At 44.2% G+C, this 26,510-nt stretch overlaps 2 protein-coding genes and 1 long non-coding RNA gene across 12 annotated transcripts in view; 2 read left to right on the forward strand and 1 right to left on the reverse strand.

The window, feature by feature from the left end:
• PIWIL4 (piwi like RNA-mediated gene silencing 4) overlaps positions 1-14,424 on the forward strand; it is a 32,923-nt gene extending 18,499 nt beyond the window's left edge. For all 8 annotated transcript variants that reach the window (XM_081860223.1, XM_081860226.1, XM_081860225.1 and 5 more), the window contains exons 11-21: positions 261-378; positions 1,602-1,713; positions 1,977-2,161; positions 5,102-5,174; positions 6,216-6,416; positions 7,073-7,176; positions 7,617-7,687; positions 9,818-9,971; positions 10,151-10,279; positions 12,359-12,506; positions 13,951-14,424. In XM_081860223.1, coding sequence (XP_081716349.1) covers positions 261-378; positions 1,602-1,713; positions 1,977-2,161; positions 5,102-5,174; positions 6,216-6,416; positions 7,073-7,176; positions 7,617-7,687; positions 9,818-9,971; positions 10,151-10,279; positions 12,359-12,506; positions 13,951-14,067 — 1,412 coding nt within the window. In that variant the 3' untranslated portion in view covers positions 14,068-14,424. The remainder of the gene's footprint in view (positions 1-260; positions 379-1,601; positions 1,714-1,976; positions 2,162-5,101; positions 5,175-6,215; positions 6,417-7,072; positions 7,177-7,616; positions 7,688-9,817; positions 9,972-10,150; positions 10,280-12,358; positions 12,507-13,950) is intronic.
• A 784-nt stretch (positions 14,425-15,208) lies between these two features.
• On the reverse strand, positions 15,209-20,316 carry LOC309341334. 2 transcript variants are annotated; one of them, XR_014156224.1, is made up of 3 exons: positions 19,718-20,316; positions 18,350-18,673; positions 15,209-15,347 (listed from the first exon to the last, which is right to left on the reverse strand). It is a non-coding gene; the product is annotated as an uncharacterized lncRNA (long non-coding RNA). The 2 variants fall into 2 exon arrangements; XR_014156225.1 differs by lacking the exon at positions 15,209-15,347 and having other exon boundaries at positions 17,813-18,673.
• AMOTL1 (angiomotin like 1) overlaps positions 17,617-26,510 on the forward strand; it is a 78,906-nt gene continuing 70,012 nt past the window's right edge. For both annotated transcript variants that reach the window (XM_081860170.1, XM_081860169.1), the window contains exon 1: positions 17,617-17,811. The gene's annotated coding sequence lies outside the window, so the exon portion shown is untranslated. The remainder of the gene's footprint in view (positions 17,812-26,510) is intronic.

Below are 26,510 nucleotides of genomic sequence, written 5' to 3' on the forward strand. Positions count from 1 at the left end.
TTTCCCACTGCACTCTGAAGTGATGACATGTGTTGACTCTGAATGCATAGAACTGCTCTTAGATGTTCTATCTACACATCATTGCAAGGCAGTGCAAATGTTAGTACATCGTGATTGAAGGCTTGCTGGATGAAGTGAGATATGAGATACTTTTGCACTTCTCTACCTGGCTTTCAGTCATGCCTCCTACCTTGCTTTTGGGTACCAACTTTTCCCCCCATGGACCCAAGATTGATTTCCTGATACAAATTGTTTGTTAGGCTTGAGCAACCGTGCGACTTCTGACTTCCGTTTGATGAAAGATTTAGCCCAAGAAACTCACTTGGCCCCAGACCGCAGGCACCAACGACTGTCTAGACTAGCCGACAACATTCAAAGGTAATTCTACTGGACTGTATAAGTTTCATCCAATTTAGTGCATAGATAATTTTTCAAAACCTTAAACAGGTTTTGACAAGATATGTTTCATGACTCTTGCTGCGTCTGCCATGCTTAGACTTGGAGACTGCTTCAAGTATAGCTGCCCAAAGTGTGATACAGGCAGTGTAATATTTGTGTGCGTGATCTCTGTGTGATGTGATCTGCAGGAAAATTGACGGACTGTTTACGGACTGGATCTGGTTTGTGTTGAAGCTGGAAGCTGTTCCATATTTTTTACTCTTACGGACAAAAAATAATGCTTTCAAGTTATATAAAATGGACATATTCTACACTTTAATATTTATTACATTTCTCTTTTTGGATTTTGTATGCAACTTATGTGTGTTTTTATGTATTTATTGGTTATGCTAGGCCTGAGCACATATGTTCCATAGTACTTCAGCCCTTACTGTTAAATGGCACCTTTGACCACTTATAAGGCATAAGGCAGAATATACATATATACCCCACAGTTTGCATAGGCATGCATATATAGAGAGGATTGCAGCCTTAGGTGTTTGTGGTGTTTATTCTGTGCCTGCAATCCCTAGATGGAGTTAAAGTACCATAGCTGGTTATTACAAAGACTAAGAGTATTTCCCCCTTTAAACGTCCTGAAACATTCATGGATGGTTTCTACAAATAAGTCATTGACACTGTACAGCCTTCTGTGTGGAAAGGACTTGCTACATTTCTGAGTTGTTGTTTTTTTTAAAAAAAAAAACCCCACATTTTTAGAATTATTCTGTATCAGCTAATTTATGCTTTTTCTTTCATTCATTGCTTTCACCTTCAACTGATATTGTTAGCTGTGTTATGACAATACTGGCTTGGTTAGGCTCCAATAAGTTCATTCAGCTGTATGTTTTGATGAAGAGAATGTGGTGCTGGTGGGAGACAATGAACTTGGTCTTGGTATGTTACTGCTGTGAATCCCTTCTTCATAGGCTTAGGTTGTATATATGTAAATAAACCGTATACCCTAAAGACACCACAGTATCTGTTGTACCTTGTTTCAAAAGAAACACGAAGCCTAGGTCAGTGCCTGGAACCCCTAAAATATTGTATCGCTTGGAAATTGGGATGGCACGCAACAATATAAATTTCTGCTTTGCCTTTATTTACACTGTAAAAACTATATACAAGCATACATAACATTGGGGATGCACATTTTATTGCAGAAACAAAGATGCGCGTTTAGAATTGGAGAGCTGGGGGCTGAAGCTTGGGTGTCAGGCTTCCTTGACTGGCCGTGTGGTCACCTCAGAAAAAATCCTCATGCAGAATGAAGTCGTAAGTATTATAGAGACTCTATTCCGTTTTATGTCCTGGGCTTGAATGTTAGAGAGACTCAAACATGATTCCAAACGTTGCCTTTGGCTGTTAGAATAGTTCCTGTGCACAGCGGCATTTGTCTATGTGTGTGAGTCCTTGGAGGGAGATTCTGAATTTCTGTACAATTTAAGGTCATTTGAAGTTCCTGTTAGTTGACAGTTTATACATAAGCTTTCTCCCTCAAATTACTGGGGTCATTTGCATTTCTTTTTTTCTTGCAGTGCATGCCAATGAATGCCAATGACTGGTTCAGAGATATGCGTAATATGAAGATGATAGGAGTGGCACATCTGCAGAGCTGGATACTGTTGTGCAGCAGCAGAAACTCGGAGCTTGCACATAGTCTCATGAACTGTTTGAGACGAGTGGGAGGTCCCATGGGATTCCACATTGAATATCCAAAAGTGTGAGAGAGATTCAGATAACAAACCTTGTTTTCTTTTTTACCTCACTCATTTTCATACATTGTGGGTTTGTGAATTTTAATGGGTGCGTGTGTAAGATACTTTTAAGTGTGCATATCCAAAAATGCAAAGTCTGTAAATGTGACAGTGATGCATTTGCAAACTCATGGGGGAACGAGTGTTGACTTTTTGTTCACTATCTAAGGCAGAGGTTTTCAACCTTTTTGAGTCCACGGCTCCCTTGCCCAACTATATTCTTTCTGCAGCACCCCTGTGGAACTCAAGAGCCAGTTATGTCACCCCTTGCCTGCAGAGCTGGCAGCCCCTCACCCTTTTTCGAACACCCTCCCTTGTGGAGTGTTCTCCTCTCCCCTCTCCTTGCCACTCTGAGGTCCATTCCTTGGTCTCTGGGCTTCCCCACCCCACCCCAAAGAGAGGTGTCTCCTCATACTGCCCCACAAGGGCCTGGGAAGAGGATGCCCCCAACGGGCCCAACGGAGACTGGCCAAAGTTGAATGTGAGGCTAGCCCCTTACCTTGGGAGGGAGCAATGACAGCAGGCCTGCATGGAGGAAAGGCTAGCCATCAGCACTGGGCCCTCAGCTCCCTGGTAGGCCTTGCATACAGCAAGCACAAGAAAAGCCAGCACAGTGACTGCCTGCCAGGCCTCCCACTTGTCTGTCCATTCCCAACAGCAAGGGCTGGTGGACTGGCTAGCTGGACTCCCTCGCCTGCTTGCTTGCTTACTCCAAGGCCACCTCAACTCCTGGCAACCAGCACCCCTGGCCATCCCCAGAGGCAACATTTGCCTGGGAAGCTTGTAGCCAGGGTTGCTGCAACAAACAGCTTTTGGGAGGCAGAAACATGAGAGGGCATCAGAGGAGGGAAGGAAGGAAAGAGGGACAGAGGCCATTGTTGCCTGCGGCACCCCTGACCATCATTCAAGGCATCCCATGGTGCCATGGCACACTGGCTGAAAAATCACTGATCTAAGGAACTCTTGGAGGCACGCCCCTAGGTTTGCTGCTGCATAAGGTATGTACAGCAAACAGCAGTGTGCTTCCCTTTTGTCCTGTGTATATCAAGCACGCTAAGGATGGATAGCGGGCGACCTTTGAGTATGTGGTGGCAGTTTGAAATTGCCATGTATGGTGGTTCCTTACTATTTTTGTTTTATTTCATAAAATGTAGACACTGTTTAATTGGTTTCTTTTTTTTACAAACACCTCAAAGCAGTGTACAAAAAGATAAAACAACAAAAACAAGTAGCAGTTCAGTCACGTGCTACTGCCAGCGCATGCAGGATTGAGCTTATCGCACCGGGTAGCGCAGAACCACATTATTTGTGGTATATGGAAAGCTTCATTCTCTGCAAGGCTGGCTGGATGCCAGCTAGTAGTCAGCATGAGTATAGAACTTGGTGGGAGACATTGAAAACCGCTGGCTTTTGTATAACTTTCCTCCTTGCTAATTTTTTATGTTGAAGTTCTTCAATATTTGTGTGCTAATTTAATCAACCTTGATTGCCCATTTCTCATATATCTCTAACTCTGGCCATGGTTTGTTGGTCCATGTTAAATAGTGGGATTTCAGGCAAATGAGGACCTTCAGGTCATAAAAACTAAATCCCCACTTCACTACTTTTCTGCCTGTGCATATTACATCAATTAAGGCCATGAGTAGTAGCTGATTCACGCAATTTATAACTGGTGAAGTCAACCCAAGTTGATTTTCCAGTAGAAATTCACACACAGATGGGTTTTGCAAATATTAACTTTTTGAAGCATTCCACATTTACATACCCACTTTATGTTGACTTTGCTATAGAGAAAAATCCAAGGATTATATAGTTTTCATTTGATGTGATGGTTTATCTTTAATCAGCATATCCTACATTCCTTTGTTGGTAGGGGCTCATATGTTCTTTAGTCCAGATAAAACCTGCTGTCTGTGAACAGATTTTGCATGGTTTGCTCTGAAACTTTAAAGACGGGCATTCACACAGAGCTTGTATTGATCTTTGCAACTCCATAACTTAATATGCTTTGTCTCTCCCCGTCTCTCCTTTTTATTGAGTGGCTCCAGTCCTAGAATATGTCAGAATCCTGGCAGGGTAATCTAGCCAGCACGAGCTGGCAACAGTACCAAAGCTCCACCAGCTGCGAGGGGTCGGTCTGTAATTATGCTCTGGCAATATTTCTATAGTTAGACTTTCTCCTGCTCTTGGCAGACTTCATTGGGGGCAAGAGGGTTGGCACAGAAATCCCTTGCATTGGCTTCATGTCTGATTTTCTTACTGAAGTGGGAAAGTAATGACTGACCATGAATGAAGTGGTTTTAGACTGAAATATGCATGCTTATAACAGTGTAATTGAAAGCATAGTGTCTCTGAAGTAAGTCCCACTGAATTCAGCGAGGCTTCCTCTTGTAATTGTATTGGGGGCAATAGTCTTAAGGAGGATTCCTCCCTTACCATATTTTGTTTGCAAACATCACAGAGTAGTGGAGAAAAGTATTTGTTGAATCAACCCTATACTTGACATCAGAAAAGGGGTAGGGATGGAACGGGGTGTTTTCAGGCTTTTTCATTGGGTATTCCAATTATACACGATTTCATGTAAGTATGCATAAATGGGGAGTTGCCTGTATTACTATCCTGGGGGGTGGGGGGTGTATGTGTATGTATCACAACTTCATGATGTTTTACTTGGGCCCATATATAAAACGTAATTCTATTTTCATGGATCATCCTTCCTCTTCCCACCACTGTAATTTTGTGCATTATTAATCTCTCCTGAAATGCTGATGAATTCTGTCCTGGGTTTGATATCATTTTCCCAAAAAGCCGGTGGAATGCTGTGTTCTAAGAGATGTCCTTTAGACTGCCAATTACAGTGTTAGCATTTCTAATGTTCCCCATTGCTTTCTGATCTTTGTCTGCAGCATACCAGTGCAGGAGAACCCCTCAGCGTTTATTCGAGCTCTGCAACAGTATGTGAATCCTGAGTTACAGCTGGTGCGTATGCATATTTGAGTTGCTTTTCAAATGTGTTCGAAGAGAGGCATGTATGTTGCCTGCTGATGTTCAAGGTGGCTGGAAGGAAGCTATTGGAAATTGGTCCTTCTAGAGAAGGCAGCACAATAGGCTGCTTTGTATGATGATGATTTTTGTATGGTACAACTTCTTTTCCTGTTCACCTTGACTGCATATATGTGATACATTACTTCTCCCAGATAATCTTGAAATCCGTAATTTATCCCTCACAGAGCTACAATTCCCAGCACCCTTAACAAACTACAGCTCTCAGGATCCGGGGGTGGAGGAAGTCTTGTGTTTTAAGTTTATGGTGTGCATGCAGACTTTGGCAGCATTTGTCCTGGTATCCTAGTATTGAGAGAGCTTCCTCCTCACCCTCTGCCCTAGTTCTCAACCACAACTTTGCCAATTATACCAAAGTTATCAAGGACTATAATCCACTGCGTTTGTAATCCAAAAAATTGCATTGGAGGGTTTCAGAATTCTTGCCACTCCATACTGCATCAAATTTAAAGGCTTACTATTAGTGCAACTTTACTATTATTATTTAGCTCTTAGCTATGCCTTCAGGTTGGGTAAACGGGGGGGGGGGTGTTTAGTTTGTAATTTTTCTATATTTTCAAAATGTAACTCAAAAGTATTTTTTTTTTCAAGTATAAAATTCAATTAAACAATTAGAAGTTTTGGGTGGCTCTTGCAGCTAACCACTCTGCTTTGGGCAGCTTTTCCTGATTTGGAAACTCATTTTCAATTAATCTTACATTTGTACTACATGTTACATGTAAGAAAATCCTGACAACCTACTTCTGGTGGCTTAAAGGCATCCTTGGGGTGGTGCAATTGGCAGCTGGAAAGCAGGGAGTCACGCCTTTCTTTCACCAACCTTTTCTGCTTGATTGCCACTTTCTCTCCTCCTTCAGGAGAGTTCCAGCTGTGTAATGCTGAATCAAGGATTGAGCAAGCCTGGCTTGTGAGCAAACCTCAGGGACTGAATCTGCTTGTCTGTTGTGCCACATTTAGGTGCTGTGTGTGTTGCCTTCCAACAAGAAGGACTGTTACGATGCTGTGAAGAAGTTCTTAAGTCTTGAGCGGCCCATCCCTAGCCAATGTGTGCTTGCTCGCACCCTGAGCAAGCAAGGGATGATGATGAGCGTAGCCACAAAAATTGCAATGCAGATCACCTGTAAGCTTGGAGGGTCACCATGGGCAGTTGAGATACCAGTAAGTAGTTTTGTTGACATCCACCCCCACACAAAGCAGGCCTTTATCATGCTGGTGTACTACCTCCTCCAGAATCAAAGGTTGTATGCCACTGAGTACCAGGTGTGTGGGGATCACAAGTGAGGAAAGTGCTATTGCACTCAAGTCCTGCTTGCAGGCCTTCCATCCTGGCATCTGGTTGGCCACTGTGAGAACAGGTAAGGTAAAGGTAAAGGGACCCCTGACCATTAGGTCCAGTCGTGGCCGACTCTGGGGTTGCAGCATTCATCTCGCTTTATTGGCCGAGGGAGCCGGAGTACAGCTTCCGGGTCATGTGGCCAGCATGACTAAGCCAATTCTGGCAAACCAGAGCAGCGCACGTAAACGCCGTTTACCTTCCCGCCGGAGCGGTACCTATTTATCTACTTTCACTATGACGTGCTTTTGAACTGCTAGGTTGGCAGGAGCAGGGACCGAGCAACGGGAGATCACCCCGTCGCGGGGATTTGAACCGCCAACCTTCTGATCAGCAAGTCCTAGGCTCTGTGGTTTAACCCAAAGCGCCACCCGTGTTGCATATAAGAACAGGATGCAGGAGTAAATGGGCCTTTGGTCTGATCCGGCATGGTGGTTCTAATGTATGCCGCCTCTGATTCTATCTACTGTTTACTCAACAGCTGAAGTCCGTCATGGTGGTCGGCATTGATGTCAACAAAGATGCTTTGACCAAAGGAAGCTCAGTTATTGGATTTGTGACCAGCTCTAATTTACAACTGACTAGGTAAGATTCTTGATTCACTAGCTTGACACTTCTCAGGAGATTGTTACTGCAGTGAAAGCTCAGTAACTATGTAATGTGAAGGTGCAGTTCCCATGTACTTGTCAGCTATTCTGTTGATGCACTGTGTGGGCATGAATGCTGATCTTTTGGATATTTCGGTATTTCCCATGGGAAATGGGAACAAAGCATGGGCATTTGTATCACAAGTATCTGGAGCTACATCTCTCAAATCAATTTCCTGTAAGACAAGTAAACATGATAGGGTTCATCAGCTGGTGCCCCCCCAACCTATTTGTGGTTTCTCTTGATGATGTAGGAGTGTACAGAACCTCCATGAAGGCAATAGAGGACTCCGAATAGACTTAGAGACAGTTTAATAAGCCTGTACTGCTATAACTGCAGATAACCTCAAAACAAATTTTATTTCCTTTTATGTCCAGGTGGTATTCTCGTTGCATGCTGCAAAATTCAGGATCAAACATTGCAGATTGTTTAAAGGTCTGCATGAAAGGTAGGGGTGCTGCTGTATAAGTGAAATATACTTAATGGTTGAACATTTATTTCTTGAGGTGGGAGAGTAGATGATCCTTCATGTATCTGGGTCCCAAGCTAAAAGTAAACAGCAGCAGCAACACCTTGAACTGGGTTCAGAAACTGACTGGAAGGCACTGTACTTGTACATCAAGCCCATACAATTTGTGTGGTCTGCCAAATTATGCACAGTCCTTGGGCTGTACACGAAGGCCTGTAACAGTAGGCTGAACCCTGCTCCAGTACCAACCCTGCAAGGTTGCCTAATAGCTCCAGGGAGTCCTGTCCTCTTCTTCTGTCTCTCTGCTGCCACGACCCTCTTAGGAGTCACCTATGGCAAGGGGCACAGGATTCCCACTGCCTAACAGTGGCCTTCTCAGGAGTAGGGAAATAGCCAGCTGGATTCTAAGTCTCCTGCTTGGCAACTTCAGCCTGGCTCCCCTCCTGCTTCAGCAGTTTATTCAAAATGAGGGAATGAAAGAGCAAGTATGCAGATCAAAATAAAACATCATACAGTGGTACCTCTCGATGCGAACGGGATCCATTCCAGAGCCCCGTTCGCATCCTAAACAGAACGTAAGATGCGTGCGCAGGTCGCGTTTCACGCTTCTGTGCATGCGCGTGACATCATTTTGACCGTCTGCGCATGCACGAGCGACGAAACCCAGAAGTAACGCGCTCCGTTACTTCCGGGACGCCGCAGATCACAACCTGAAAGTGTTCAACCTGAAGCGTATTTATCCCGAGGTATGATTGTACCAGGATATTAGTCTCACTGTTTCTGCGGTAGGCCAAGCACTACAAAACTTATTCTCAGTGGTCATCTTTGGTGTTGATTGCATCAGGCATCAGTTGCAGGGACAAAAACTGCATCACAACACTAATATTTTAAAGAGTGTCTAACTCAAGTGGGTCTTGACTGACAAGTGGCTCTATCCAGCCAACCATAAGTTATGCCACATTCACAAGAGATTAGGGCCCTTTGCTATGTGGCCTACCAAATACTTTATTAGGCAGCAAAAATAGGGTTTGGAGGTTCTGCTAGGTTGCTGTGACTATTTGGGGAAGGACTATGGATGACTCCTAGTAAACAGAACATACTTCACATGCAAAGGTCATAGGTTCAGTTGCCAGCATCTCCAGGCGGGGCTGGGAGAGATCCCCCATCTTTAAACCCTGGAAAGTCACTGCCAATCAGCACATATTGAGCTGGATATAAAATGATCTGACTATATAAGGCAACTTCCTATGGTATACTGTGTTTAGCATGGTAGCTTACAAGACTTATCTGCATTTTATTTATTTTGTTCCCACTGTTGCATACTGTCAAATAGGATTTTTAAATACTACACCAGTCTGCAAAATGTGTTTACCAGAGGAGATAATGGGATTATTGTACATATCAGGAATGGTGGAATATGTGACCCTCAAAATAATGCTGAACTCCATCTCCCATCTGCCTTGGTCATGATGAATAGTTAGGGATGATCGGCTAAGGATGATGGAGAGTCACAAGTATCATTTGTATACACCAGGGGTCAGCAACCTTTTTTAGCCGTCCCTCAGACCATGTGGTGAGCCGGACTATATTTTGAAAAAAAATCAACGAATTCCTATGCCCCACAAATAACCCAGAGGTGCATTTTAAATAAAAGCACACATTCTGCTCATGTAAAAACACACTGATTCCCGGACCATCTGTGGGCCGGATTTAGAAGGCGATTGGGCAGCATCCGGCCCCCAGGCCTTAGGTTGCCTACCCTGGTATACACCGTGCAATAGGCAGGTATCTGTTACAGCCTTTCCTGAGCAGGTGCTCACCAGAAGCTTTGGACTGACGCTGATGAAAGTTGTAGTCCATAACACTGGGAGGGTATCGGACTGGAGAAGGCTGATCTGTTGCCCATCTCTAGTGCTATTCATTCTTGAGCAAGTAACACCAGCTTTTTAAAACAACAACTAAAAGCCTTTGTGCCTACAGATAAAAGTTCATTCATTTTTGTTTCATCTGTAGTGTCAATGTGAAGGGAAGCTTACATATGATCAGCTTGTTCCCACATGGGATCAGTTATGTAACTCCATTCTTTATTTCCTCCTTGTGGTTCTGTAGATGCTTTAAGTAATTGGCAGACATGTAATGGGCAGCTGCCTGCACGCATAATAGTGTACCGTGACGGCGTTGGAGATGGGCAGCTGAAGATGGTGGTAGACTTTGAAGTCCCACAGATACTAAGTGCCCTCGATGAGTCCAGTGGTGGCTGCAGGTAAACTGATCCTGTCCTGCCTTTTGTCTTTACCAGGCAGGTAGTTTGAAACAGTCATGGTTGCTGGGAGCAAGACTTGTTCTTTATCAGCATCTCTCATTTAGCAGTGGTGGCAAAGAATGCATGGTTAGCCCTGCATCACTGATTCACCTTTTAAAATGTCTTTCTTTTTACATCAGAAGAGCCAAACTATCAGTGATTGTGGTCAGGAAGAAATGCCTTCAGCGTTTCTTCATCGAGACCAACAGAAGCCTGCAAAACCCTCCTGTTGGGACAATTATTGACACAGAGGCTACTCGACCTGAATGGCAAGTATAGATATTGGCACAACTACGAAAGCGAGGTGATTGGCTAAGATGATCTTATTAAGCAGTTTCTATCAGTTCCAAACCAGGAAGGCTCCCTCTCTTGAATACTTCTGCCCTATTTCTTTGCTTGGTTGTTCAAAGTAATAGCTGTTTCAGAATGTTCTGATGGACTGGACAATTGGATAACAAGATTCTGCGTTAAATGGGAATTCTTTTTACATGATGTTATGAAGGTTCATGTTCAAAGAATCTGAAGGGCTCCAGGCAGCAGGATCTGTGACAGGTCCCCTCAACCAGCAATGTGTGCAGAGGGTAGGGTGAGTAAACAGTCACCCTCTGAGTCTTGTGCCTCAACGCCTTGTGGAAGCAAGCCAAGTCACTTGCCCAATTTCTTCTTTAAAATTTCACCTTCTAGCTACAGACGGTGACCATTTTGCGCAGGAGTTCTGGTTCTGGCCCCCATGCACCTCTCTGGAATGTGTATAAGTCTGCCCCGTTCCACTCCGTTCTGCCCTCCCCCCATTCTGCCTTGTTCTGGGCCCAAAAGGACCCGTGCATTGGCAATTGCATGTCCATTGGATGTGCCTAAAATGGTCACCACCTGTAGTCTTGGTTTAATAAAGAAGAGCACAGGTCTCCATATCAGTGATGCCCCAAAACAGTATCTTTTCTGGTCCCCAGTCTTTTTGGTTTTCACCACAAGATCATACCTTTATATTCTGCATTAATGCAGTATCACATTCTGGACCGGGGTAGACAATGTAGTGCCCTTCAGATGGACAAATCACACCAGCCATCACCTTTAGTCACGCTGATAGGAGTTAAAGTCCCGCAGTATCTGGAAGGTACCACATTGGCTACCCCTGACCCAGACCCATACTTGCAGTCACTAGTAGATATTGAAACTCCCAAATCATGTGCTGTGCAACGTATTTTATCTTTTATGGTTATAGCAAGATAGCTTATAATTGAGAGCCAATATGATACTACAGTGGTTAGAGTGATGGACTTTGACTGGGGAGACCTGGACTCAAATCTCAATTCTCTGGGTCTCTTTAGGCCAGTCACTCAAAACTCAGCCTAACCTAACTCTCAGGATCGTTGCAAAGATATCGGTGAGATGGTTGTGGTAACCAGTAGCCATTTACAACTGCATGTGTAGAACAAATAAAATGTTAGCAGACCTAATTTAGACAGGAAACTTAATGGTACTCCCTATGGTCGTCCCATTGATTAGTTATGGGCACAGGCTGCCACCTCGCTTGAAGACTAACTTTGGTGAAAGGTGTAGCTCTGCACCCACCCTCTTGCATGTGCAGAACTTCCTCTCCATTAAAACAAATGCACAGGAGCTTGGCAGTACTCAGTGCAGAACATGCAAAGTTTCAGATTAGGGTAGGTGTGGGAAGCCTGCAGGAACCTCAACATGTTCTTGGACTTCAGCTCTGGTCAGCATGATCAGTGGTCAGGGATGATGGAAATTGTAACCCAGCAGTATCCCGAGGGCCACAGGTTCCTCATTCCTGGATTAGGGAAAGAAACACCAAATTGCTGCTTTTATTTATTTATTTATTTATTTATTTATTTATTTATTTATTTATTTGGATGGCCAAAACTGATAGCCAGTGCAGTAGAACAGTTTTGGTTTTAAATTGAGGAGACCTCATTTGAATCCCCACTAAGCTGTGACATTCACTGGGTGGCCAGTCACTTTCTCTCTGCCTACCCTTCTTCACAGGATTGCTCTAATGATTAAATACTGTATAGTGGTAGGGCCAGGACGACTATGTATGGATGTGTAAAGTTGGCAGTTAGATGCCCTTGAAAAATAAGATTTCTGCTACTTTATATGCGTCCAAAAAGCATAAGCAAGCCCACTAACTTAGTATATGGTGATTATTGTTAATTTGCATTTATATTCCACCCTTCCCAAAGGAGCCCTGGGTAGCAACTAATATTCATATTATTCATATTAATAATTGCTTTTATCAATATAGTTTTTATTATCATAGTAGTAGTAGTAGTTAGAACATATTACATTGACGTCTTTCTTCTTCTAATTCTAATGTTGCCCAACAGGTACGACTTCTTCTTAATTAGCCAACTTGCCCGCCAGGGCACTGTCAATCCCACGTACTACAATGTGGTTTATGATGAGAATGGATTCAAGCCAGACCATATGCAGCGTTTTACATATAAGATGTGCCACCTGTACTACAACTGGCCTGTAAGTAACACAGTTGCATCCAGATAGTTAATTGCCTTCCTTTTCCTACCACATGAAGTTAGGGAAGGGTTGGCCTCCTTTTCAAGTAGTGCCAGTGCCCTCTTCCTCTTACATAGGATCAGCCCTGTCCAACTTGCAGCTATCAATGTAAAAAATGCAGTCTACCTGTTTTTGTTGCCCCCGGAATTGAGAGAACAAGCAAATTATCAGGCACCTGGCAGTTGCATACACAACTGGTCAGCTGAGTCACAAATTGTTCAGCATTGTGCTCTGTACATTGGTGCAAACTTCCTTTTGTCCAGGGTACTGGGTAGTTGTTACAAAATACCAGCTTTCAGCTGGTGAGTGAGGAAGATCCGCAAGTGAGCTATTGTTTTCTTCTTATTTTTAAGAGAAGCAATAGACAGAACTATGCAGATAAGAGAAAAACACTTGCAAAGTTTATGTCTCTTTAGGGCTGGGCCAAAATGCTTCCCTCTGCACACAAAAATATTCACAGTCCAGCTTTAATGATTGGTGGCCACCATCTTCTCGCTCAGTACCCTGTTTGGGGTTGAGGATGAATATTAGCTGCCACAGAATATGGCATTTAGGCAACAGTACCTGTCCATAAGGGACGCGGGTGGCGCTGTGGGTAAAACCTCAGTGCCTAGGACTTGCCGATTGTATGGTCGGCGGTTCGAATCCCCGCAGCGGGGTGAGCTCCCATCCTTCGGTCCCAGCTCCTGCCCACCTAGCAGTTCGAAAGCACCCTTATTAAGTGCAAGTAGATAAATAGGTACCGCTTTATAGCGGGAAGGTAAACGGCGTTTCCGTGTGCCGTGCTGGTGCTGGCTCGCCAGAGCAGCTTCGTCACGCTGGCCACGTGACCCGGAAGTGTCTTCGGACAGCGCTGGCTCCCGGCCTCTTAAGTGACATGAGCGCACAACCCTAGAGTCGGACACAACTGGCCCGTACGGGCAGGCGTACCTTTACCTTTACCTTTTTTACCTGTCCATAATCCAATTGAGCCTTGCTGCCATCTGAAATCTAGTACCCATCCAACCATGGGAAATTCAGGTAGCACACAGTAAACTAGTTCGTACAAGCAGTAGTTGAAGCTGTATGAGTTTTCTTTTTAATGGAAAGGTGGGGGGTTCACATGGTTGAATGCACTGCTTTTTCATACATAAATAAAAATGAGCAAACCAATCATTGTGTACAATTGTATTAAAGGAGAAAACAAACTCCAACAAACTAATACTTGGATAGGCTGCATTTTGATTGTACAAACCTATTTCTCGGTTAAATGTCATGTACGCAATTTTTTATGTTGGATACTGCTGGCTGAAGAATTCACAGAGTCTTGTTTCATCTGTTTTGAAGACACTGGAAGCAGCTAGCCAGTTTCAGCAGAAGGTAATGGAGCAAGACCTCTGATATACTCTTCCCATTTGCTTTCTAGGGCCTAATAAGAGTCCCAGCGCCATGCCAGTATGCCAGCAAGCTGACTTTCTTGGTGGGCCAGAGCATCCACAGAGAGCCAAACCTGGCACTCGCTGACAAACTTTTCTATCTGTGAATGGTGTTGATGTGGCAACTGTCAAGAGGTTTTGTCTTTGTTTGAAAAAAGAAGTTTCTGTTTTTTAGAATTGAAGCAACAAACCTCGTTTCCTACTGGTGATCATGGAGCAAGTGTTTTAGTCATGTTTAAGGTTTTATATGTATGTCTGTGAGATGCCTTTGAGCATGTATCCTGTATTCTTTCAAGTTGATTATTTTTGCACATAGATGTTTGAGTTCAAGTTTGGAGATACTTTAGAAGAGGGCTATTTGTATAAAGCTGAATGGTTGGTTTTAAAATTAAAGTTATATTCTGTTTGTATGTAAAACTTGTCTCCCCCTCCCCTTATTGACATAAAATTATTTGGGCCCGGTTTATTGTTGTTTTTATCTGTTTCTAGTTGGAGCCTAGATAGCTGTCTTTTGATAGCAGTATTTCACCTTGCCTTAAACCCTGGTGATTAAGAGCAGGACATTTTTTCTAACAAATATAGTTCAATATTGCACAGACAAGGTAGGAGAAAGGCTTGCATACAAAGAAGACCCTGCTGAAGGATGTGTTTGAATTCTGCATTTCAAATGGAACTGATATGCTTGTTGGTTTATATATAGATGTAACATTTATTCTTCAGAAGCTTTGAAAAGTCCTTTAAAAGGTCAAGTTTCTTTTCAAATTAAGACATGCCACGTTGGCTGCCTGCTGCCAGTCTTCCTTGAAGGAGAGGATGGTTCAGCCCCTCCTTTAAGAAGACCTCCCTGGACCCAAAAGTGCTAAGCAACTATTGCCTAGTGGCAAATATCCTCTTTGGGGGCAAGGTCCTAGAGAAACAGGTGGCAATCCACCTTCTGGCATTCTTGGAGAAAACTGATTACTTGGATCCATACCAGTCTGGCTTCAGTCATGGCATTGAAACTGCCTTGGTCACCCTGGTTGATGACATTTGTCAGGGATGTGTGCCCCTGCTCCTTCTCCTCAACCTGTCAGTGGCTTTTGATGACCACAGTGTCCTGGAGCATCTCGGAGAGGTGAAAATTTGCTTCATGGGTTCTGCTCCTCCCTGCAGGAGCATTTCCAGAAAGTTGTTGTGGAAGGCTAGTGTTTAGCACCATGAAAGTTGCCCTGCAGTGCCCCACAGTGTCCCTGCTCCTTATGAAGAGTTTTGGAGTGATGTGCAATAAATATGTAGGTGACACCCAGCTCTTATCTGTCTGTTTCAACTGAATTGGGAGAGGTGGTTGAGGTGTTAGACCAGTGCTTCGAAGCAGGGATGGGCTGGATGTAGACAAACAAGCTGAATCCTGAAATGACAGGGGTACAAGTTCATAAAAGAAACCCTGTCACACTAAGGAAAACTTTGCTTTGCTGGTGTGAAGAAGCTTCTTGTAAGGTGTTGCAACCCATTCTGCATTGTAACTGATGTCCCAACCAAATGATCCAGGGAGTCATCGTTGCTGCGTAGGAGGAGGGAAGCTTATGTGGATAATAACTTGCAAGCCCAGAGGGAAGAAGCCAAGGTGGAACAGGAAAATTTCCATATTTTCAAGGTAGTCTACTCGTCACAATTACTATTATGACTTGCATGGAGGGATTTGGTAGTGGTGCTGCTGCGAAAATGACAAGCAGCACTATGGGGGCAGTAAGACAGCAAAATCATTTTCCTCCTTAGTCATTATTGCCCTTAGAGGTGACACAGGTTTAGTGAGGACAATTCTAGGTGACTTGTTAATTGAGCAGGGCAATTGGGCTTCATTGACTATTTAATGAGCATCCACTCTGAATTGTTTTTGGGGAGGGGGAGCAAGTGTTGCCCCATACTATCCACTACATTTCCCCCTAAAATTCCTTATCACAAAAGTCTGATCTTTTGCAGTGGGTTTGATGCACAATATCTCCCAATCAGCTATTAATTTCATAACCTGAATCTGCCAGTGTGTAATTGAATCCTACTCGAAAATAGAGATAGCTTGGAAGCCCTCTTCCCAGCCCCATGCATAATTCAACTGCAACAGGAAGACTTGTAGATGAATGAAGCTCCCCAAATGATTGAGCACCCTGGAAGATCAGGGTTCTCAGTTGTGCAAGGAGTCTCCACAGATACACAAAACCCCCTGCTGCAGAAGCGTACTTTAATAACACAAGAGCATGCACACACACTGAAGAGTTCACATGATCTCTGGGGTCAGGGCTAGAAGAGCATCACTGCAACCCTTGTCTACCAGTGTTGCCTCTTAAGGGCTTAGCAAGAACTTTGTAAGACTTAGCAGGTGCTTCTAGAAGTGGGAGCATCACTGCTGTTCTGCATTAAGCTGGAAGTAGAATAGTGATTCTGCTTCCTAAGTCTCACACTCTGTAGCCAGGTAGGCAGTCCCCTTTCCCCAATATTAAGTGTTGTGGAGATTTTAAGTGTTAAATACTTCCAGCTTTCTCACCGCACTGCTGATTATGATTGCTCCTCTGGCTGCAATTTAAGTGGAGGGAGAGAAAAGAAACAGATAGAAGGCATTGCTATTTGGAAAGGTAAAGGTACAGGTACCCCTGACATTAGGTCCAGTTGCGGATGACCCTGGGGTTGCGGCACTCATCTCGCTTTACTGGCCGAGGGAGCCGGTGTTTGTCCGCAGGCAGCTTCCAGGCCATGTGGCCAACATGACTAAGCTGCTTCTGGTGAACCAGAGCAGCACACGGAAACGCCATTTACCTTCCCGCCGGAGCGGTACCTATTAATCTACTTGCACTTTGACGTGCTTTTGAACTGCTAGGTGGGCAGGAACTGGGACCAAACAACGGGAGCTCACCCCATCCCATTGCGGGGATTCGAACTGCTGACCTTCCGATCGGCAAGCTCTAGGCTCAGTGGTTTAGACCACAGCGCCACCCGTGTCCTCTATTTGGAAAGAGAAGCACCCAGTTGAATGTAGGATGCTTTGCTTATGAATTTGAGCAGATGCGCCATAAAAAAAAGTGAGGGAGTAAAGCATAATTATTCCACACTGAATGCTTGGAATGGAAACAGCCAGCTTCTCATACTATACAGGACTACTAACTTGTACACTTAGAAGCCCACTTCTTACCCGCTGGTCACTGGGATGGGAAATACTAATGCAGGCATAGGCAAACCCAGCCCTCCAGATGTTTTGGGACTACAACTCTCATCTTCCCTGACCATTGGTCCTGTTAGCTAGGGATGATGGGAGTTGTAGTCCCAAAACATCTGGAGGGCTGGGTTTGCCTATGCCTGTATTAATGTATCACATACAATTGTCGAATCCCCGGGGGCAAGGCTGCATTTGTGCTAGGGAGAGGCTAGTATGTTGTACAACTCAAGCTCTAACTTGATTTGCACAGTCGGGAATTTCTGGATGGGGCCAAAGCACCTCCAACGTGGGCAAAGTAGATGTCCCTGAAAAGCTCATATACAGGGATTTAAACAATTGGTGCTTTTGTCTCCTCCATCTTTCCAGCTGCATTGCAATTGTTTAATTTTCCAAAGTTAATTATATATTCTGGAGGACAATGAATATGTGCTTCAGATACTCCCAGTATTTATTGTGCTGGTTGGGAGGCTTGGAGAAGCCTTTTGAAGCTCTTTGAAAATGCAAGAACAGTAGAATTCCAGTCATTTCCCTATACAAACCTTAAGCAAGTCCAGACAACAGCCACATACTTTCGAGAGAGTCATCACCGGATAAAGAAACACGCAATTTGCAAGGGGGCAAGCCTTGTGCTTCGTAAAGCGTCAAAGGGAGAGTCGACAGTGTACAGGTAAGATTTTGCTCTTTGTTGTTTTGCATTTATTACAAGGGTTTCTAGTGCTGATTGAGGTCGATGTATTTAGGGTTGTTGCATGGCAAAACACAAGAGTCTTAGCTTTGCTTTTCAGAAGGCAGTTTGGGAAGAAAAGCCACAAAGAAATGATTTTGTGCAATTCCGCATATGAAAAACAGATTGACATCCTGAAATACCCTTGACTGTGCTGGAGATGGAGTCTTACAATGTTGTTATGGTTGCCTTTTTTATTTGTTTCAAATTGTCCATTGCAAGAAAAAGACACACATGCAGTGTGTGGATCGTTTGAGCCAGGGCTTACCAATGAATCTGTCTTTAATGTGGAGACTTAGCTGTGGAGCATTATAATTAGGGCTACAATGTTTGGTTGATGAATCAGTTTGATTAAACCTTTCAAAGCATTTCAATCGAGGAAAAAGGTGCCCCCAATTAATTGGAGAGCCACTTCTTTGGAATATAAGTACATATTACAAGCTGCAAAAGACAAGTGTCATCTTAGCAGATGCTTTCCTACCTCTGTGAGAGAAAGGGGGATGCATGCCTCTTCTAAGATTATGCTTGCTGTCCGGCACTGCTTACCCGATCTTGAAGTTCCACGGAGATCATGGGATATCCATTCCCCTCTGATGGAATCAGCTGGAGGAAGCATCAGGGCACAAGGCTGGTTGAGAGTGAAGGTCTCCATGGGTCAGGTTTGGAATCAGTGAGGAGCATTTGGAAGATTTACCTCTCTCAGCCTTTCTCAGAACAAATCATATGGACAATGTCAGGGGTTTCGAATCTCCAGTCTGCAGACCACCAGTAGTTGCAAGCTTCCTTCAGGTGGTCTGTAGTGTGTCTGTGAAGATGAGAAGTAGCAGTAGCATCAGTGGCATGCGGTCAGTGGACTAGGGGAACTAGACTGATCCCTTAAATGTTCCTGCAAATTAGTCTGGGTCTCCTTCCCAAAGCCCAGGAAGCTTCTGCCCAGCTTAGGGAGGGAGGCATGATGCTCACATGCATAACATCAGGATATCACGCATACAACGTCATCCCCCCCCCCAAATCATCCTCGTAAGCTGCTGCTTACAATGAAATTCATCACATGCCACAGTAGCACTTCCATCCCATTAAATAGTCATATTGATTTTTAATTGTATTTATTCTTTCTTTTGTTTCTTATATTGTATTTTATTGTGTGACAATTTGAAGTTTTTTGTTTTTTAAAAAATGTTAACAAACATGGATACATATGCTATAATGTTATTGTTTTAGTTAAATAAATTGTTTAAATGGTTATTAAGGAAATGACTATTTTACTCCTTCCAATAAAGTACAGCAGAAAAGTTGTCCAAATATAAACAGTTAACTTATTAAACCTCACAATAATCTCATAAGTATCTGTCTATGTATTTCTAATAGTATAACCAAATCAGTAAATTTTGATATAACGGTAAAAACTACTCTGAAAATTTATTATTCCAATAATGAAACCTACATCTGGATGCAAATATTAAGATTATACCAGCAAGAATGAGTCTTTCTGTAAAAAAAAATGATTTAAATCAAGTCTTACTGACTATTGATTTAATCAAATTAATGATTTAAATTGTGATTTACAGTCATACCTCGGGTTAAATATGCTTTGAGTTGAGCGTGTTCGAGTTGTGCGCCTCGGCAACCCAGAAGTAACGGAGTGTGTTACTTCCGGGTTTTGCCGCTTGCACATGTGCAGACGCTCAAAATGATGTCATGCGCAGAAGTGGCGAGACACGATGCGCGCAGACGCGCTGTCGCTAGTTACGTTTACCTCTAGATGCCAACGGGGCTCCGGAACGGATCCCGTTCGTATCTAGAGGTATCACTGTAAATCAAATCCACCCTGTGCATTATTTATACATACCATCTTTCCCATATCGGCTTTATTTCTGCATAGCAGAAATCGTCCATGGTTTCCAATAGTTCCATCTTTAAAAACAGTAACAAAAAGAGCACATCACTGGTGCTTAACTGAAACTCGCATGGCTTAGCACAGAGGATCTCTGTGTTGAAGATTCATTCCCCATGTCTGCAGTCATGGAATTTTTGTCTTATCACATGACGGTGTATGTTTTGACTCCACAGAGTGGGAAGTGACGGAGACAAGATGTTTGTGTTACTGTGTTCCGTGCAGTGGGACTATTGTCCTTTGTTCATTCTCTTTGCTGTCTGATGCTAGAGAGAGAGGCAGCCATGTTGCAGTGCTCCATGTGTTTATATGTAAATAAAGTAGATTAGCCAAAATGCTGAGTTGCTGAGGTCTGTTACACAAGCTGCAAAGACTCTGCGGATCCCTAAGTGTGCCGATGTCTGTTCGCATTGGTAGCTGTGATGTTCAGGCTGAAGAAAGCTATTGAAGCTCCTGAAAGAACGACCAGGAGGAAGAGAACATGCCAGTCAGGCATGTGACTCTACCAGAGTCCTACTCGAGTGTAGGACAAGCTCCTGACAGTCTGCATAGGGAGATGCACACACACAGAGAGAAAAGTAATGAAGAAATGCACGTCTCCAAAAAGAACAAAAGAGGGCACAGATTAACATAGTGTGCACATGCAAACAAAAACTTCCAAATACAAATTTAGAAATAGTGTAATATAAATACTGTTATAGATTTTGGGGAGAACCCACCTAAACCCTAGAAATTAATAAATGGTAGGATTTTGATTAGTTGGGATATGGATGAAAGTACAAGCTGCAGAGCTGTGCCAGACAGGGAATCCCTGGGCTGGTTTTACAAACCAGTCTGGCTGGCTTAGTGAAGAGCAAATCTGTTAACATGACAAAAGGGGTTGATGGGCCATTTGAGAGGAATCCTTTGACCTGGGGAGACAGATGGTGCCAGGGTAACTGGGTGTGAGGTGACAGGAAAACGGAGTCTTTTAGCAAGGGAAAAAGAAGAAGAAGAAGAAGAAGAAGAAGAAGAAGAAGAAGAAGAAGAAGAAGACGACGACTTAGATCCATCTTGGGCAGGCTGGCTGAAGGCTGACTGCACTGCTGTGGGAGGACAAGCCCCTCTTGAAATGACTATGCTGTATTCCTCCATGCAGACTGAAGATATAAATAGGTGAATAAACCATATTTCTTAAAGCTACAACAGTCTCTGCTGTGACTCAATCCTCCAAAGGAACACAGACCCTGGGTGAGTGCCTGGAACCCCATGGACTCTTACTGCTGCTTGGCAGAGAGAGGGAGAGGCAGCCAACTATTCTAACAATACAGCTGTAAGACATTGCACCATACTGCGGAATATTGGGTGGTATCCAACTGAACAGTACTGCGAACACAAGGAGTTTTAACTGCCCTCTCTTCTTCCTGTTGTGGTGGCATCAGTCTGTCTTGGGAGACAATGGAGGAGTGCGCCTTTGGCGCTGAGGTCAAGCTGTTGGACGGTTGCAGCGGCTGTAGAGACTGATATGGCAGAGGCATGTTCTGTTGCAGCTGGGGCAGATGAAGGTGTCCGGTTGTGCCGCTGCAAATGCACCATGACGTTTCTTCTGTCTGCACTCCTCCCAGTGGTCATTCCTCCTCTGGTCCTTGCTGTGGATTAACATCTTGACTACCTTTCTCCAGGCACTGCAGTTGTCTGCAAGGTTTTCCCACAGGACAGGGTTGATGTTGCCAGCCTTCATGTCACATTTGCAGACATCTTTGTAACGCTGAGTTGGTCTGCCAATTGCCCTAGCGGCGGAAGCCAGCACTCCCTAATTCTGTTGTGGCATTTCCCCTAAATCCTCTGGAGCAGATCTGTGAAATGTGCAGGAGGCACACTGGGAGAGGAAGCGGGAATGTTCCACAGTGCAGCAAAAACTACTTGCACTAGTGGAATCATTTAGTTAAATACTACCTACTGTGACTAGGTGGCTTGTACATCTGCTCTGTCTGTTGTCCAAACGCCTCGGCCCAGTATACCTGGAGGAGCGTCTCCACCCCCACCGTTCAGCCCAAACACTGAGGTCCAGCTCCAAGGGCCTTCTGGCAGTTCCCTCGCTGCAAGAAGTGAGGTTACAGGGAACCAGGCAGAGGGCTTCCTTGGTGTTAGGATATTTTCGTTCCACCTTAAAAGGGAGCAGGATGTTTGTGTCACAGCCTGCATATTTCCTGTTCACAGGATGTTTCTGTTGTGTCTTTGCTTTCGTTTCTCTCTCTCTGTGCCTGAACACGCAAGCAGGCAGTCATGTTTTTTCCATTGTTCTGACCAACGCTGAATAAACTTCTAAATAATGCTCTCCTGCATGTATCTTTTGCTGTACGATTTCTGCTGATAGAGCGTGCATCAGCTCTGGAATGTGGCAAGCTATTTTCTGGAGCTCATGTCGCTAATTGCTGAAACTGTATCTACGGGAGATCGATGGATCGTCCGGAGGTGACATGGGGCCATGATGGGCTTTATCTCCCTGGCAGTATCCCAACACTTGGTAGTGGCGCCAGCCCTGTGGAATGCCCTCCCACCAGATGTCAAGGAAATAAACAACTATCTGACTTTTAGAAGACATCTGAAGGCAGCTCTGTTTAGGAAAGTTTTAAATGTTTGGTGTTTTATTGTGTTTTTAATATCCTGTTGGAAGCCGCCCAGAGTGGCTTGGGAGTATTTATTTATTTATTTATTTAAATGCTAACGGGAGATGGATAATCTGCTTTCTCTTCTTCGGGTTCTTTGTCTGTAAACAGGACTTGGGCAGCTGTTCAAATAAAGAACACCTTTAAACAGAGGACTATCCTTTGTAAAGTAAGACGCATGGCCACACCAAAAAATTAAGACACCATCTCAGAATCCCTATTTGACTGAATGACTAGCAGTTCAACATTTCATGTTCTGTCTGGAACAAGAAACAGGCTTGTTCAATGGAATGTAACAAAATGGAGCCAGTTGCCTTTGCGCCTTGCATTGTACCAAGTACTGCATGGTGGTTTCCAAGAATGGAGCAGAAATCAAACCCCCACCCAGTCCCTTTAGTGTACATGTGTCCTGTAGCTGTAGGTCAGCCTTTCCCAACCTGGTGCCCTCCAGATGTTTAGGACCACAACTCCCATCAGTCCCAGGCAGCACTACTTTAACTAGACCCAGCCAGCCATTGTACCTTAATTAAAATGAGAAAAATATCCAGCCTTGTTAAAATTCAGGAAGCAGACAAAGAAAGAAACTCAGGAGGTGGGAAATTGGCCCCAAAAGTAAGCATCCAGTTTAGTCCCCTGATAGAACACAAACCACTTTGCACTACACACAAAACACAGGTGGTTAGTCTATTTTCAAACCACCACTGGAGTTAATAGGCTGGAAAATTGATATTTATGCTCAAATAATAGTTCAGAGGTATTTTTAGAGTACATATTTTAGACAGGTTTTGAAAAATGTATTTATTTATTTTTTTAGTGTGCCAACTCTAGATCTGGGGTATTTCAGACCTTGGAAAACTCTAAAAAAGCACCATGGTGGCACATTTTCAGTGAGAATTAAGGATCAAAGCAGACTACAGGAATAGGATGTTGGAGATGAGTTTAAAGAGCACAGCAATCTGCTACTATGGGAGATCAGCTGCCAGGTTCTTCCAAAAGGATCAAATCCCAATGTGGATCACAATAAGTAACTGAGAGTCCATAACTTTTGTGCAAAATAAGAGGTGTGTGAGGTTGCGTTCCAGCCCCATAAATTCTCTTGCTTGTGTAAGCTAGTCTTTGCCTATTCCTTTTATTTATTTTTCCTCTGGACAATGTGCAAATCTAGTGGGGTGCATAAAGGCTAAAACAATTCTGGCACAGCTGTTCCTGTCCAGGGAAATACATGCAGCAGCAGATTATTTTAAACTGGAGACATTCCAGACTAAGAGCTTAGCTGACCTTTGTTCCCCAGCATCCAGTTCTTAAAGATTAGTGGTTTTTGAAAAATGCAACTAGAAAAATAATCCACACACTACTGTAACTTTGATACAAAGGAAGGAAAGAAGGAATTTTGGTGTTTAGTCAACTAAACTTTGAATTGACAGAAATTAGATTAAGCAACTATTTTTTATCAATTTAAAAAATGTTTCCAATTAATTGGACAGCTAGGTTTTTTAAAGTATTATTTCAAATGTAAACAGTTAAAGATCCACCAGTGACAGCAAGTACCAATACCATTTTAGAAGAGACTTTTCTTCTCGAAAACACAGAAAGGAAATCCTCTTTTGAGATAGAAACAAGCCCGTATGAGGAACAGTTGAAGGAGCTGGGTATGTTTAGCCCGGAAAGGATGAGACTAAGAGGAGATATGATAGCCATCTTCAGATATCTCAAGGGCTGTTACATGGAAGAGGGGACAAGCTTGTTTTCTCCTGCTCTGGAGGCTAGGACTCGAACCAATGTTTTCAAGTTACAAGAAAGGAAATTCTGACTAAACATCAGGAAGATTTTTCTGACAGTGAGAGCTGTTCCGATAGTGGAATGGACTTCCTCGGGAGGTTGTGGAATCTTTCATAGAATCATAGAATCATAGAGTTGGAAGAGACCACAAGGGCCATCGAGTCCAACCCCCTGCCAAGCATCTTTGGATGCAACATCTCTTGAGATATTTAGTGATGGCTATGATATCTCCTATCAGTATTTTGCTCACGCTGTGGTTCCAGTCAGAAAGTGTCCGTGGCAGTATGCCTCTGAATGCTAGTTGCTGAGAATCACAAGTGAGGAGACTCTGTTGTGTTTACGTCCTTCGTTTGCGCTTCCCATTGGCATGAGGTGAGCCACTGTGAGAACAGGATGCTAGATGACATGGCCTACTACTGGTCTGATCCAACAGGGCCAGACACTCCCCTCTTCAAGCCGTGAGAGACCCCAGGGGTTTCAGCACTTACCCAGTGTTCTGTTTCCTCGGAAGGAAGGTCAGCAGAAACTGTAGTGTTTTTAGAATGTATGGTTTTATTTACAACCCTGAGCTAGGATAAAGGGTGTTGCAGCATTAACACCCCCAAAGAGCTAGCGTTTCCATTAGTTACAACTCTAGATCCAACACAGAGCAAAAGACCTGTCTCTCTGCAGTTTCTCACCTGCTTTTAACCTTATAACTCTGGCTGTTGTTCTTCCTACATACCAGCTAGGTGAGTGGGATGAGGGAAAGGCCCACCCATTTGCTTCAATGAATGGCACCCCACAACTTCTTTGTGTATGCTAAATCGTGGTACTTAACTAGTCAGCCAAAGCCCAGTGCCTTGTTTAACAGGTTCCACAACCTCTCCAACTAGATTATATCCCTTATTGGATACAGGATCATAGGCCTGGAGGGGATCCAAGGAAATCATCTGGTCTGCCCCCCAAACCCATTACACTTGACACCCCCTCTGACTCACAATGTTATGTTCTTAAACCCTGGAGAGACATCAGCTTCGATGCATTAGAACATTGTTTCCCAACCTTGGGCCTCCAGATGTTTTTGGCCTACAACTCCCATCATCCCTAGCTAGCAAGACCAGTGGTCAGGGATGATGGGAATTGTAGTTCAAAAACAGCTGGAGGCCCAAGGCGAGAAACACTGCATTAGAACACTTCATGGAGGACGAGGCTCTCCGTAGCCACGAGCCATAATGTCTGTGGTAAATTTCCAGTCAGAGACAGCATGCCTCTGAATACCAATGGCTGAGAATCGCAAACACATCATCCACCTTCCAAAGGGAATGAAACCCTGCTGCATGGCACCTGAAACGTTTTCATGACTCGAAATAAGTGGGGAGCACATAAAAAATATAATGAAGCCCATTGGGCGCTGATTTAAATGGCACAAATGACATTAAAATGTCAGCTAGGCTCAGGCTCCCTGTGCTGCTCTGGGTGCTAGACCAGGAAAAATAAATATATATATACACACACTAAAGGCTGCCCTAAGGCAGGCAGCTGCAGTAAGCCCTGCCAAGGCACTGAGGCTTTGCCAGCTGCCCAAGTTTGTCAGATGCGGATGCCAGCCCTGTACAAATATAGATAATAAAACTGCATTGAACTGGAGTTGGACCCCATCTGCACTATGCATTGAAAGGCAGTATCGTACTACTATAAACGGTAATGGCTTCCCCCAAAGAATTATGGGGAATGATGGACCTGGCACAAGACTCTTCCCCGCACCAGGCCTTCTCCGACTCCCAGGGACGGCGACAGAGGAGGGGGAGGAATAGGTGGCCACAATCCGCAGCTCTCTTCCCTCTGCTTCCTCCAATGTGAAGCCATTCCGATTAGCGTACCTCAACAAAGATGGGCATTAGGGACTCTGTGTTACAAAGTGAGAAGCTGTGATGGCTTCAGGGTTTCCATGATGGTCGTGACATTTTCAGGGCTGCTGGACACTAGGCAGTTCCTCTTCCCAGGGAACTCTGGAAATTGGAGCTCTGTGAAAGGAACAGGCAGAGCCGTCTTTCCCATTGGTGTTAGTTGCGCCAGGGCGCCGGCCTCTCAGGAGCACCCTAGCAAGTGGGGGAGCTGCGTGGCTTTGCTGGCAGCCTTCCCTTTCCCTGCATGCCCGCCAGTTGCACCTCGCCAACTATATGGCTGGTGGGCGTACAGCTTCCTTCCCAAGCCTCCGCAGGAGGAGAGCAATCCCCGCAGAGGCTTAGGATGGAGGTTCCTCCCAAGCCTCAGCACGTTTTCCTACTTGATTGCTGCCACCACGCCGGGGATCGGGTTGGTGTGGGAGGCAGAAGACA

Source organism: Podarcis erhardii (assembly GCF_964252035.2).
Source record: "Podarcis erhardii genome assembly, chromosome: 4".
Taxonomy (NCBI): Eukaryota; Metazoa; Chordata; class Lepidosauria; order Squamata; family Lacertidae; genus Podarcis; species Podarcis erhardii.